We start from the raw sequence: 14,445 nt of genomic DNA on the forward strand, positions 1-14,445 counted from the left end.
CTCATAGTTTCTCACTGCATAAATGTCATGTTAAAAAGGAAAAAGCTTGCCACCCATCTGCAGGAGGCTGAGGAACAAATTTAAGCTCTGTACTCCAAGTGTGCTTCTCTGGAGACCAAACAGAGACTCCGGTGAGAGGTAGAGGACCTCATGGTTGATGTGGAGAGCGCTAATGCCATGGCTGCCAACCTTGATAAGAAGCAGAGGAACTTTGACAAGCTAGAAAGGGAGAAAGCATATCAATAAAAAGAGATGGGTGTAATGAGATACAATGACAGATTATTATATTTCTTGATCATAATAGTGTAAGTTAGTCACATTGTACATTTTTGCAGGTTCTGGCAGAGTGGAAACAGAAGTATAAGGAAGTACAGACAGAGCTGGAGTGATTTCAGGAAGAGATTCTCTCTATGAGCAGGCTCTGGATCAGCTGGAGACCCTGAAATGTGAGAACAAGAACTTGCAGTATAGTGGTTCAATTAATGTTCAGTCAAGAGAGCAATTAGCCAAAGAAATTTGTAAAACAGTTCACATATCACATATTTAGAGGAAGTTTTAAAAGCAGAAGTTGAATTACATTAATGCTGTTATAACCCCAGCCTTTTGGACCATTCTGGACAATTCCACTTAGTGTAGTATTCACCCTTTTTTAACTGCTAATAAATCCAGAAATGTATGGAGCCACATATAATTTGAAAAAGCATAAATGTAAGATTAAATATTAGCCTCTAAAACGTTCCTAGGTCCATCCTACACACAATAATGTACAAGTTATACTTTAAAAAATGTAATCCAAAATAAATGTTTCCTCCGTAGACATCCAAATATATTTTTTATTTCGATATGCTCTCTTTCCCCAATAGATCAACAGTGTCAAACATAGCAACACCAAAAGATTCATGATTGGGTGAATAGCTCCGATTTGACAGAAATGTATGTGTGCATGTCGCAATTCTGGGTGTTGTTGGCCTGCTTCCTTTTTAGTAGCTAGCTAGCTAAACATTGATATTCAAGAAGGCATGTGTAAATGATAACAGGTATGTTTTATACTGTTATCTTGAATCCGTGTGATTTCAATTATGTAAAGATCAGAGGCGTCATGCCAGTAAAGGGCACCAGTGCGCGTGTCCCCTCAGATTTGTCTGTTTATTCAGACGTTAAATTAAAATGTTTAATTAACTGGATTTTTAATCCCACTTTTTATCATAATTATTTATAATAAGATCTGTAAGCTGTATTTTGTGGAGGGGGCACATTGACTGGACCAGACAAAGAGTGCAGAGTCTAAGGCAGAGATCCAGACTACTCTGGAGGAAGCTGAGGTTAGGAGTTATATGCATGAATAGGCCCAGTAAGCTTACTTGAAAAATGTATATAATTTGTTTCTTGTGTAATACATAGGAACCTCTGGAACATGATAAATCCAAGATTCCTCGTTTCCAGCTGGAGCTCAACCAGGACAAGGGTGATGTCGACAGAAAGCTTGCAAAGGAGGATGAGGAGATGGAACAGATCAAGAGGAACAGCCAGATGGTGATTAACCCATGCAGAGCAATCTGGACCCTGAGAGTCAAGAAGATGGAGGGAGACCTCAATGAGATTGAGATTCAGATGAGTCATGCCAACCACCAAGCTGCTGAGGCGCAGAAACAGCAAAGGTACTTCCAGGGACAACTCAAAGACAAGGTAAGCTTTTTGATCAACATTTGTTTACAAAGTCAATCACTTTGTGACTTCCCCACGTTTCAAATCGGTCACATACGTGATTAACAGATGTTACTGCGGGTGTTGCGAAATGCTTGTGCTTCTAGCGCCAACAGTGCAGTAATATCTACACAACATATACCCAATACACACAAATCTAAGTAGGAATGAATTGAGACTATATACACACACATATATGGAAGAGCGATGTCAGAGCGGAACGGACTAAGATACAGTAGAATAGAATACAGTATATACATATGAGATGAGTAATGCAAGATATGTAAACATTAAAGTGACCAGTGTTCCATTCCTTAAAATGGCCAGTGATTTATAGTCTATGCTTATAGACAGCAGCCTCTGTTTGTTCCATAACATCTTTATTATTAGGATGCCAAACTGCACCTTGATGATGCAATCAGAGGACAGGATGACATGAAGGAGCAGGCAGCCATGGTGGAGCGCAGGAACGCCCTGATGTTGGCTGAGATTGAGGAGCTGAGGGCTGCTCTGGAGCAGACAGAGAGAGGCCACCAAGTGGCAAAGCAAGAGCTGGTGGATGCCAGTGAACAGGTTGGACTGCTGCTCTCAGGTAGTCATTTAATTTATACCTTTTGTTGACATTTTATCCTAATTGATGAACTTGTTCTTTACATAATTTGTCTTGAAGACAATTATTCTGAGCACCAAGAAAAAGCTTGCGGTTACTTGGTTTCAGGTACAAGGTGAGGTGGAAGACACTGTTCACGAAGTCAGAAATGCAGAGGAGAAGGCCACCACTGATGGGAGTCAAATAAAATATGTATTAGTTAACTAAAACTTTTCTATGAACAAATATGTCACAAACCATGCTGCATTGATGAGCTGAAGGAGCAGGACACCAGCACTCACCTGGAGAGGATGAAGAATCACCTGAAGGTAACAGTCCTGCAGGTCTGTCCGGGTGGGAAGTTAGTTAATGATTGATTAATTATTAATAACAGGCACTAACATTTGGAAGGGGATAGCTATACAGTATATGTACATAATGATACTCATGATCAATTCCTGAATCAAGGTGCGTGAACTGGAGTCTTGCCTGGTAGGTGGAGCAGATACTATTAAAGCTCTCAAATGTGAGAGGAGAGTGAAGGAGCTCACCTACCAGGTATATTAATTGTCTGTGTTGAACAAATGGCCAAGTTCAGGAAGGTGCAGCATGGGCTGGAGGAAGCTAAGGAGCGTGCTGACATTACTGAGTCCCAGCTGAGAGCCAAAAGTTGTGACTCTGGAAAGGTAATTTTGACTTTACATTCTGTTTAATGGAAAGGTTCCTATTTTATTCCATTATCCAAAGACGAGTGAGCAAGGAACAAGTTACTGATGCCTTTCTGTGTTTCATATAATATGAAAGTCAATGTGAAAGTGTATTAAACCGCACCAGTATTATTCATTTTGCATGAAACTCCCTCTTAACATCCCAAGGGGTTTATGTCCGTTTGTGGAAATAAATCTGGTTGTTTGTATGATTAATGTGTGTATTTCCAGGAAACAGAAGCTGAATAAAGAAGTGTTCATCAACAATGCTACTGAGGTCTTCTCAAAACTGCTCATACAATGATTGTCATTGTGAAAGTCTTTGTGCATTGATTAAAATAATTAAACAATATCTCTGCAGTTTTAATTCTTTAACTGAAATGAATGTATTTCAAAATATATTTTCAACCCAAAATAGTTACATGCATTTGACCTACCTTGCCCTCAGGAATTGATTCATCACTCGACTGAAGCACCCAAAACTAATGGGAATCCTAAATGTGATAACATAACAGAATCACAATAAAAAACATATCAATTCATGCAATATCATATCAATTTGACAAACAGGCAATAATGACATACATAAAATGACGATTCTGATGTGGCCTACGTACAGTTTCGGTGGACACTGGGAAAAAAATCATCTCAACTCATGTGATGTGTAGGTCTACCAATGTCCAGGCACTCATGCAGATACAAGCCATTCAAAAAATTGTCTTTTCCTAGTCACTTCCCTGACCAAGGCCCTTCTCCCCTAATTATTCAGTTTGGCCCGGGAGGCCAGCTCTAGGAAGAGTCTTGGTGGTTCCAAACGTCTTCCATTTAAGAATGATGGAGGCCACGGTTTTCTTGGGGACCTTCAAAAAATATTTTGTTAACCTTCCCCAGGTCTGTACCTCGACACAATCCTGTCTCAGCGCTCTACAGACAATTCCTTTGACTTCATGGCTTTTGCTCTGACATGCACGGTCAACTGTGACACCTTATATAAACAGGTGTGTGCCTTTCTAAATCATGTCCAATCAACTGAATTTACCACAGGTGGACTCCAATCAAGGTGTAGAAACATCTCAATGATGATCAATGGAAACAGGATGCACCTGAGCTCAATTTCGAGTCTCATAGCAAAGGATTTGAATACTAATGTAAATAATGAATTTCTGTTTCTTTAAATAAAAAAAATGTGCAAACATTTATAAAAACCTTGAGTTGTCATTATGGGTATTGTGTGTAGATTTATGAGGAAAATGTTTAATTGAATGAATTTTAGAATAAGGCTGTGACGTAACAAAATGTGAAAATTTCGAAGTTTCTTAATGCTTTCTGAATGCACTGTACTATGTCTGTCAGCAACAAACCTATTCACCATACCTAAAATATTATCTGGCCTAGTGACAATGTAAACAAAACTTATTGTGAGTTGCAAGATTGCTGTACTGGACTAGACTGAAATCTGCTACCTTACCCAATTTACATGGGGGCTCAGTGGGCATGCGTGTGTCATGGATTCTGACAAATTGGTAAACGCTTGCAGTCCATACAAGTGCATTATGCATAACAATGTAATTATTTATGGCTGTATTGGAGAGTAATCTGCCTATCGTGGTCAGAGAGGAAGAAGAAGAGAGAGGCCCAACTCGGTGGAAATCTGTTTCCTTTCAGCAGGAGATGTTTTTTCGTTGTTTTACCCACCAAGCAAGGAGTTTTTGTATGGAAGTCAATGAGAGAGTTTTCGAATTTGGTCCCCCAAAAATGTATGGCTTATTTGCTAGGTGCAGTTTATTTGATCGAATAGATGTTTTGTAATGCTTATTAAGTTGTTTCGAGTATACTGATATAAGTAGGACACGTGACATCCCTGCAACGTCTTGTGATGGCTATGCATATTTTACAATAATGAGATGTATCCACCAATCCAAAGAAAGGATAGGCGGGAGCTAGACAGCCTGCTGTGCCGCTTTGTGGACAACGACTCCCATTGATAGGGCAGAGAGACATGCATCTTGTCAGTATATCCATAATCTTTGTTGCAGCGCAGTAGGCCTGTGAGCAGTATTGTCGTGGTGCCTGGAGAATCAAATCAAACTTTATTTGTCACATGCGCCGAATACAACAAGTGTAGACCTTACCGTGAAATGCTTACTTACAAGACCTTAAACAACAGTGCAGTTCAAGAAGAGTTAAGAAAATATTTACCAAATAAACTAAAGTAAAAAATAAAAGTAACACAATAAAATAACAATAACGATTCTATATACAGGGAGTACCGGTACCCAAGTCAATGTGCAAGGGTACGGGTTAGTCAAAGTAATTTGTGCATGTAGGTAGGGGTGAAGTGACTATGCACAGATAATAAACAGCGAGTAGCTGCAGTGTAAAAACAAATGGATGGGGGGTCAATGTAAATAGTCCAGTGGTCATTTGATTAATTGTTCATCAGTCTTATAGCTTGAGGGTAGAAGCTGTTAAGGAGCCTTTTGGTCCTAGACTTGGCGCTCCGGTACCGCTTGCCGTGCGGTAGCAGAGAAAACAGTCTATGACTTGGGTGACTGGAGTCTGACATTTTTGGGGGCTTTCCTCTGACACCAACTATTATATAGGTCCTGGATGGCAGGAAGCTTGGCCCCAGTGATGTACTGGGCCGTACGCACTACCCTCTGTAGCGCCTTGCGGTCAGATGCCGAGCAGTTGCCATACCAGGCGGTGAAGCAAAAGGTCAGGATGCTCTCGATGGTGCAGCTGTAGAACTTTTTGAGGATCTAGGGAGCCATGCTAAATCTTTTCATTCTCCTGAGGGGGAAAAGATGTTGTCGGGCTCTCTTCATGTCTGGGTGTGTTTCGACCATGATAGTTCGTTGGTGATATGGAAACCAAGGAACTTGAAACTCTCGACCCGCTGCACTACAGCCCCGCAGAAGTGGGTATACTCTCATTTTCATTTAATTTAGGGGGACAAAATAGTTCATAAATGTGCTCTGCAGGGAGTCAGTCACCCTCTTGATCTGCTACATCTCATCCTTCTCAGCAAGCTTCCTATCGACTTCACCTTTTGCTTAATTGATCTCTAGCCTGGACATGTTTACCATTTCCTATTTCATTTGGAAACAGATTAGGCCTGACACACTTGAAATATAGAGCAGATTATCTGGGATTTGGACATCTGGACATTTGACAAAATTCAAGTGGGAGTTGGAGTGGGCTATCACAGTGCATACTTCAGTCTACAGTATCGTACAGCTGTCAACATAAAATTATAGCCTAAGACAAGTGTTCCATATCATCACACACCAAACTATTTCTGTGACACAAGTGGAAAACCGTATTTGGATAATGCAACAAAATATCCTTGCAGGTGGCAGTGTTGAAAAGTCATATAATACGATTTATTTAAAATATCACTTTACTTATTACTTTGGTGTATTTTCGAAACATTCTACTGCACTGATAGTAACATACGCATTTCACTGCACCTCCTATTACACCTGCAAATCTGTGTACGCGACCAATACATTTTGATTTGATTCATGTTCGTAGGGCTTCTTAGGCCTACATAAAGTATGAAAAATATTGTAACCTATAATATTGTACATTTAACTGGAACTCATATCCTAAGAAAAACAATAGTTTATTCTGCCTGTTCAAAGTGTGCTGCTAATTTAGTTGTCACCTCTCCCTGTGGTCTTTCTGAGTTGCTGAGCTTTATCCTTACAGTACACATCACTCATCTCCCACATAGTCCTTTGTTTTTGGTAGTCCTCATTGTCCATGATGAAAACCCCTGTCATAGCCACTGGAATAGTTATTTAAATAGTAGAACTTCTCATTAAACCATAATCAGTGAGCGTCTGTTTTTATTATTTATTTATTTTTTATCCCTTTTTCTCCCCAATTTCGTGGTAATCCAATTGGTAGTTACAGTCTTGTCTCATCGCTGCAACTCCCGTACAGACTCGGGAGAGGCGAAGATCGAGAGCCATGCGTCCTCTGAAACATAACCCAACCGCACTGCTTCATTACGCAATGCCCACTTAACCCGGAAGCCAGCCGCACCAATGTGTCGAAGGAAACACCGTACATCTGGTGACCGTGTCAGCGTGCACTGCGCCCGGCCCACCACAGGAGTCGCAGGTGCGCAATGGGACAAGGACATCTCTGCCGGCCAAACCCTCCCCCAACCCAGACGACACTGGGCCAAGTGTGCGCTGCACCATGGGTCTCCTGGTCGCGGCCGGCTCTGACAGAGCCTGGACTCCAACCCAGAATCTCTAGTGGCACAGAATCTCTAGTGGTGCAGTGGCCTTAGACCACTGCACCACTCGGGAGGCCTATGAGCGTCTCTTATTTCAAATCCCATGCTAAGCACAACTAATTACTCCCAGACCAGGGAAGGAGGTCAATGCCTATGGAATGAAAATCACTTATGCACACGTGATATATCAAGCCCAGTGGATACCATGTGGCGTTACTGTAAATAAGTCATATTCACAAATCAAGGGGTGACTGAAAATATTACAGATTGTGACTCTTATTCATTCATTTGAGGAAACCATGTCTCACCATCAATCATATTTGTCCTGTTTCCATTTTCATATCATGTCAACACATTTTGTCAAGTACAATGGATAGGAAAGTAGGATGGGTGGTGTTAATGACAAACTCATTTAGTTCTGTAACTGGGAAGATCTTGAAATCTCTACCACATGGGATCAGTTATTGGAGCTTTTTTTAATAGCCTGTGAGACATGAGGAGGAGAATTTAGACTGGGTAACAAGGCTCCCATGCCTCTCATGTTCTACTGCTTTGCCAGTAGTGCTGCACCAAATGCCAACACCCTCAGCCCCATTTAAACATCCCTCTCACACCACCACTCTAAAGGTTGCATGGCCATTTAAAGCATTTGATATTCATTTTATTGGCTGGGAACACAGTAAGGAAAGTAATTGAAAGTTGTGTTACTCTGGCTGTATTCCATCAAAGGAGACCTTGATGTTTTTTACTTAAAGTAACTTGACACTGGGAAAAACACCAAGCAGAATATGTTTTCTTAAATGATACCTTCTTTTGGTTAATAAAATATGCTCTTACATACATAGTGCCTTCAGAAAGTATTCCATTTTACTTTTTCCACGTTTTGTTAGGTTACAGCCTTATTCTAAAATGTATTAAATCGTTTTTTCCCTCATCAATCTTCACACAATACCCCATAATGACAAAGCAAAAACATGTTTTTAGAAATCTTTGCTAATTTTAAAACATTAAACACTGAAATATGACGTTTACATAAGTATTCAGACCCTTTAATCAGTACTTTGTTGAAGAAAATTTTGGCAGCGATTATAGCCTCCATTCTTGGGTATAATGCTACAAGCTTGGCACACCTGTTTTTGGGGACTTTCTCCCATTCTTCTGTGCAGATCCTCTCAAGTTCTGTCAGGTTGGATGGGGAGTGTTGCGGTACAGCTATTTTCACATCTTTCCAGAGATTTTTGATCTGGTTAAAGTCCAGTCCCTGCTGCTAAAAAACATCACAACAGCATGATGCTGCCACCACCATGCTTCACCTTAGGGATGGTGCAGGGTTTCCTGGAGATGTGACACTTGGCATTCAGGCCAAAGTGTTCAATCTTGGTTTCATCAGACTAGAGAATCTTGTTTTTCATGGTCAGATTCTTTAGGTGACTTTTGCCAAACTCCAAGCGAGCTGTCATGTGCCTTTTACTGAGGACTGGCTTCCGTCTGGCCCATCTACCATAAAGGCCTGATTGGTGGCGTGCTGCAGAGATGGTTGTCCTTCTGGAAGATTATCCTATCTCCACAGAGGAACTCTAGAGCTCTGTCAGAGTGACCATCAGGTTCTTGGTCATCTCCCTAACCAATCCCTTCTCCCCCGATTGTTCAGTTTGGCCGGGCGGCCAGCTCTAGGAAGAATCTTGGTGACTACAAACTTCTTTCATTTCAGAATGATGGAAGCCACTGCATTCTTGGCAACCTTTAATGCTGTAAAAATGTTGTTGTCACCCTTCCCCAGATCTGTGCCTCGACACAATCCTGTCTCGGAGCTCTAGGGACAATTCCTTTGACCTCATGGCCTGGTTTTTGCTCTGACATGCACTGTCAACTGTGGGACCTTGTATAGACAGGTGTGTGCCTTTCCAAATCATATCCAATACATTTGATTTAACACAGAGGGACTCCAATCAAGTTGTAGAAACATCTCAAGCATGATCAATGGAAACATTTCTAAAAACCTGTTTTCGCTTTGTCATTATGGGACATTGTGTGTAGATTGCTGAGGATTTTTTATTTTAATACATTTTAGAATAGGGCTGTAACTTAACAAAATGTGGAAAAAGTCAAGGGGTCTGAGTACTGTTTTACAAGAAATCTAGTAAGTCTAGTCTTGTCTTACAGACAGAATGTACATATTTGTTTTTATTCATAATTTATGCCTAGAGCATGTTGTTATGGATTCTTACACTGCCAGAAATAGGATAACAAATGCAGACATGATATTCAGCTGACACTGACTGGGGCTTCCAGGGGTTTATGGGGCTGAAGGCACTAGGACTAGTTTCCTGTGATGCCCCAAACATAGGATTGTCTCGTTCAAGCTCGACTCCGCTTCTGGACACAACTCTCACCTGAGGTAAATCATCAAATTTATAGTAGGCCAAATGTATATACAATAGGGCCAGGACGATACTATTTTTCGACAATTTTCAGACAATACGCAAGTGGCTGAATCTCACTGGAGAAGTCATCCAAGCAAGGGAAACAGCGCCCCCTTGTCTCTGTATGTGTAGCTCATGTATCTGATGCTGTCTGGAACAAAATACTGTAGTATGACATGTTGTCATCGTAGCATTTGACTGATTGATGCCAGCAAGCATTTGGCCTCCCTTGATATTTTTTTAAAATATATAATTAGCCAAACTGTGGGTTGTCCTGGTGTAGCAAAACGCCCCCCAAGAGAGGTCAGTTTAGATTTGGCTGCACACCAATCAAATCACATCGTAAGAAAAACGTCATCATTGTCAGAGAACATGTCTGTTTCTCGTCTGCTTGTATTGATGTGCTGCAGTAGCTAGCTTGCTAAATCAACCCTTTATTAGATTAAGCAGACTGTGTTTGTCTATTGTTGTGGCCATAGATGAAGATCAGATCAGATTTTATGACAAATTTATGCAGAAATGCAGGTATTTCCAAAGGGTTCATATATGTTTTCTTGCCACTGTGTATATTTTAAAGTGTCACTAGACTCATCTGAAGGTTCCCCATACAAATAAATGGAAGTATGGAGGTGGTTTTGTGGCAACAAAAAAAAGGGGTTAAATATTTCCCGAGATTTCTTATATCTCCTAGATATAGGACAGACACTTCAAATCTTAATTCTTATGATTTATTTTTTGACTGTCTTTTTTGCCATTCATGAATGTGTTATTCAATGCGTTTCTATGGTATATTGTAGTAATTTAATAATAGTATATATATATTATTATATATATATATATTTATACTTACAGAGGACCTCAAATTTACATAAAATTTCAAATCAATTGGCTTTATGATCATTGGTATGACCATCAGTAGTTTGTATACAAAGAGTTTAACAGCTTACATAAGAGCCCCCAACCCTCCTCAATATGGGTTGTTTTGCCATGGATTGTTAATTGCTTTTATTAAAAAAATATTACATTCATAGAAATAGCAATATTGAAATGTATGATTTGTAGAACTGTTTCAGCATTCTTAGAACTTCTTAGGGCTAGGCCCCTTTTTTCTCAATTTCCGCCTGAATGACATGCCCAAGGTAAACTGTATGTTGCTCAGGTCCTGAAGCCAGAATATGCATATAATTAGTACCATTGGAAAGAAAACACATGGACGTTTGTAGAAATGTTAAAATAATGTAGGAGAATATAACACAATAGATATGGTAGGAGAAAATCCAAAGAAAAACCAACCAGAATTTTTTTTTTGAGCGAGATCATGCTCTTACCATGGAAAGTATAGGGGCATACTGAATTCTAGCTCCCATAGGGTGTCTGCAGTCTATGTTCAAGGTTTCAGGCTTGTAACTTCCAAAACGAATAAGAAATATCAGTTTTAGTAAAGGGACACAGTCTTGGAAATTCATGTTTGGGCGCGCCATGAAGAGAAAACGCACCTGCTAAAATCGGTTTCCTATTGAACATACTTCTTTCCATAAGAAATATTAGAGCTTGATAACATTTAAGGGTATCCGAGGAGTAAATAGAAACGTATTTTGACTTGTTGAAACAAAGTTTAGGGGTAGATTTTCGGATTTCTTTCTCTGCGTGTTGAACGAGTGGATTACTCAAATCGATGGCGCAAAGTAAACAGACTTTTTGGGATATAAAGAAGAATTTTATCTAACAAAACGATACTACATGTTATAGCTGGGACCCTTTAGATGCCAAATCGGAGGATAATTTTCAAGAATATTTCATCGCTATTTGTGAATTTATGAAACCTGTGCCAGTGGAAAAATATTTGGATTTGGGGCACCGTCCTCAAACAATCACATGGCATGCTTTTGCTGTAATAGCTACTGTAAATCGAACAGTGCAGTTAAATTAACAAGCTTTCAACCAATATAAGACACTTGTATGTATCTAAATGTTTAATATCCATCATTTTTATGATTATTTATTTGAATTACGCGCCCTCCAGCTTCACTGGAAGTTGTCCCGCTAGCAGGACGCCTAGCCGCACTGCTTCATTACGCAATGCCCACTTAACCCGGAAGCCAGCCGCACCAATGTGTCGAAGGAATGGTCATTTTTACTCCCAATTAACCTATCATTTGACAAATGAGAAAGTACATTTCATCAGTCTTGATGATTTCTGTTGTTTATCTTAGTTTTGCTAGTTAAATCATGGGACATGATTAACCAAAATGCATAGAAAAACCTGACAACCTTGCGGTTACAATGAGAGTAAATTAAGTTATAGGGTTTCAACAGCAATAGAAGCCACTATGTTTGTCATTTTGAATGACCAATACCTAATCCACAATCACATTTTTGTCAAAAGTTGTCAACACTGTCATTCACTTCTAAGCTTTACCCTAAGATTTATATCTAATTGTGATGGATCTCAACATCTGGACAACTGGATTCACTCTTTCCCCTCCTGCTCATGCTTGATCTGAATGAGGATGACCATGTCACTGGGGAGGATGGTGGTAGCTGAGCCTGGTAGAGGTGCTTCTACTAAGAGAACCCCTTCACCAGACAGAGATGAGCTGATGTGCTGCAAGTCCACACCAGGGGGCAGCCTTCAACAAACAAACAACAACAATTTGCTTACAACACAGACAGGCTACAATGTGTTTACTGTGGTTCAAATGGCTGCATGTCATCTGTTTTAACAAACTTAATTAAACCGTGGGAAATTATTTAACATCTCCTATAACAATCAACACAAAGACTTTCAATTGCACACATTATTTATTCAGTTCTTAGTTTCATTACCGGGAGATGTCTTTGCCATAACATTGTGAGAGACCTTGTTTCCTATTCAACCATTACAACTTACTTGTTTTTCCTTATAAAGCACCTTGAGACTGATCCATGTTTGTCTTCCCTTTCATCATGTTGACCTTAAAATATAAGTTGAGAAAAATTATTGAAGTAATGGAATATGTAGCATGTGGACATCTTAACAACATTTCAACAGTAAATTGTCAAAGATATTTAACAATGGATGTTCCAAAAACCATATTCCATTTTCTTTTTTTAACCAGAGAAATAATGTTCCTACCTGCAATCTCCAGGAAGCCCCCCTTGGTTTTGATTGACATCTCCTCTGGTGAGAAGTGATTAACATCCAGGGTGATCCTCCATCTGCCCTGTTCTGTCCTGATCTCTGACACTCCTCCAGACAGTTGCCTCTGAAGCCTGGCTGAAATCTGGGGTGCCACTGCAGCAGGAAGAACAGTGCTGAGGCTGAAGAGGGGATAGTGTGTGTACCCTGGCCAGGAGGTTGATGCCAATGTATTCCTAGCCCAATCTATCCAGCTCACATCGCCTGGATCCAGGAAAGGAGGGAGGCCAGAGTCCTTCTCCATGATCATGTGGCTAGGCTGTGTTCACTCACGGAAAGGATCCCAATTTACATCTCGGCGGAAAAGAGGACTGGGTAATACCTTGTTGTGGTCAGCCATGACTTCTGAATCACCTTCTGAGAGTGGTACTGGGGGGTGGAGCCTGTCTCCTCTCTTAGTTTCCCCTTGGCTAGCTAATGTTATTCAATCTCTATCTAATTACAATGGCTTAATGACTGGTTTATCCGGTTTAATGACTTAGACTCGCCATACAAAAGAGCAGCTATATTTTCCCCCAAAGAGTTCAGGAAGGCTGCCTCATAGTGGGATGGATTGCCCTGTACATATCAGCATCACTCACAACATTTATATACCCAGCTGATCAATTCTAGCAGCTACAAGCAGTAAGTGTTATCCATGGGATGAGTTGATAGGCATGGTTGGAACAGTGGTGCTGCTCCTCTGTTGCCCTGGGACCTGCAGAGGATAACTCGAATTGTATTTATAGTGCAAATGGCAAGTAGTTGGTGGATGAATCCGGCAACAGCAACAATGGGGTTTATTCAATGATTGGCCTCTGCAGTCTTGTCATATACTGGTGCTCTTTGTCCTCTCCATAGTAATCTTAGCGCTCTGCCATGTGCAGGGACAGCATGTGCATTCACCACAGAAACTGCTAAGCAACCCCTGAGCTACAGTATAAACAGGGGGGTTACAGCCTCAAACTCCAAAACATTACCTTTCTGTTTACACCACTGTTGGAGCTTTGGTATACTCCGATACCTAATATGCTCATAAGGTTATTTTGCATTGACTTCCACTTCTATGTACATCTATGGGCATGTAACATTCACTCACATGTTGACCCTGTGGCTCCTACATCTGAGGGAGTGATGGAGTTCTAATAGAAAGACTGACACTATAGAGACGAGGTGGAGAATTTTGATATGACGAGCCTGTAGGTCTGTCCTCTGGGTTTCCCTGCTTCAATGAATCTAATAAGCCTGCGCCAGTATATCAGATGATCTAACATAATGTCAGCACCTCAAGCCCTCTCCATTCATTATGCTCAACTCCAGTCTCTTGGGTGAAGTTCTACTTGTTTATGTTTCTCTCCCACGTAATCGATAACTCAATGTTATTTAACTAGGCAAGTCAGTGAAGAACAAATTATTTTTTACAATGACGGCCTACCCTGGCCAAACCCTCCCCTAACGTGGACCAATTGTGTGCCGCCCTATGGGACTCCCGGTCGGTTGTGATACAGCCCAGGATCGGACCCGGGTCTGTAGTGACACCGCTAGCACTGCGATGCAGTGCCTTAGACCACTGCGCCACTCGGGCCCCCTAAACTACATTTCACATTTACATT

General features: G+C 40.7%; 1 protein-coding gene and 1 long non-coding RNA gene across 2 annotated transcripts; both read right to left on the reverse strand.

Annotated features, from left to right (window-relative positions):
• Positions 1 to 815: 815 nt before the first annotated feature.
• On the reverse strand, positions 816 to 3,961 carry LOC116374362 (uncharacterized). The gene is made up of 4 exons (XR_004210223.1): positions 3,618 to 3,961; positions 3,438 to 3,494; positions 2,596 to 2,639; positions 816 to 2,483 (listed from the first exon to the last, which is right to left on the reverse strand). It is a non-coding gene; the product is annotated as an uncharacterized LOC116374362 (long non-coding RNA).
• A 6,704-nt stretch (positions 3,962 to 10,665) lies between these two features.
• LOC109892524 (heat shock protein beta-1-like) lies at positions 10,666 to 14,274 on the reverse strand. The gene is made up of 3 exons (XM_020485112.2): positions 12,791 to 14,274; positions 12,566 to 12,629; positions 10,666 to 12,305 (listed from the first exon to the last, which is right to left on the reverse strand). Exons 1-3 carry the CDS (start codon positions 13,101 to 13,103, stop codon positions 12,146 to 12,148), a joined length of 537 nt encoding a protein of 178 aa, XP_020340701.1. The 5' UTR covers positions 13,104 to 14,274; the 3' UTR covers positions 10,666 to 12,145.
• Positions 14,275 to 14,445: the final 171 nt, after the last annotated feature.

The sequence above is a fragment of the Oncorhynchus kisutch genome, linkage group LG6 (assembly GCF_002021735.2).
Source record: "Oncorhynchus kisutch isolate 150728-3 linkage group LG6, Okis_V2, whole genome shotgun sequence".
In the NCBI taxonomy this organism is placed as follows: Eukaryota; Metazoa; Chordata; class Actinopteri; order Salmoniformes; family Salmonidae; genus Oncorhynchus; species Oncorhynchus kisutch.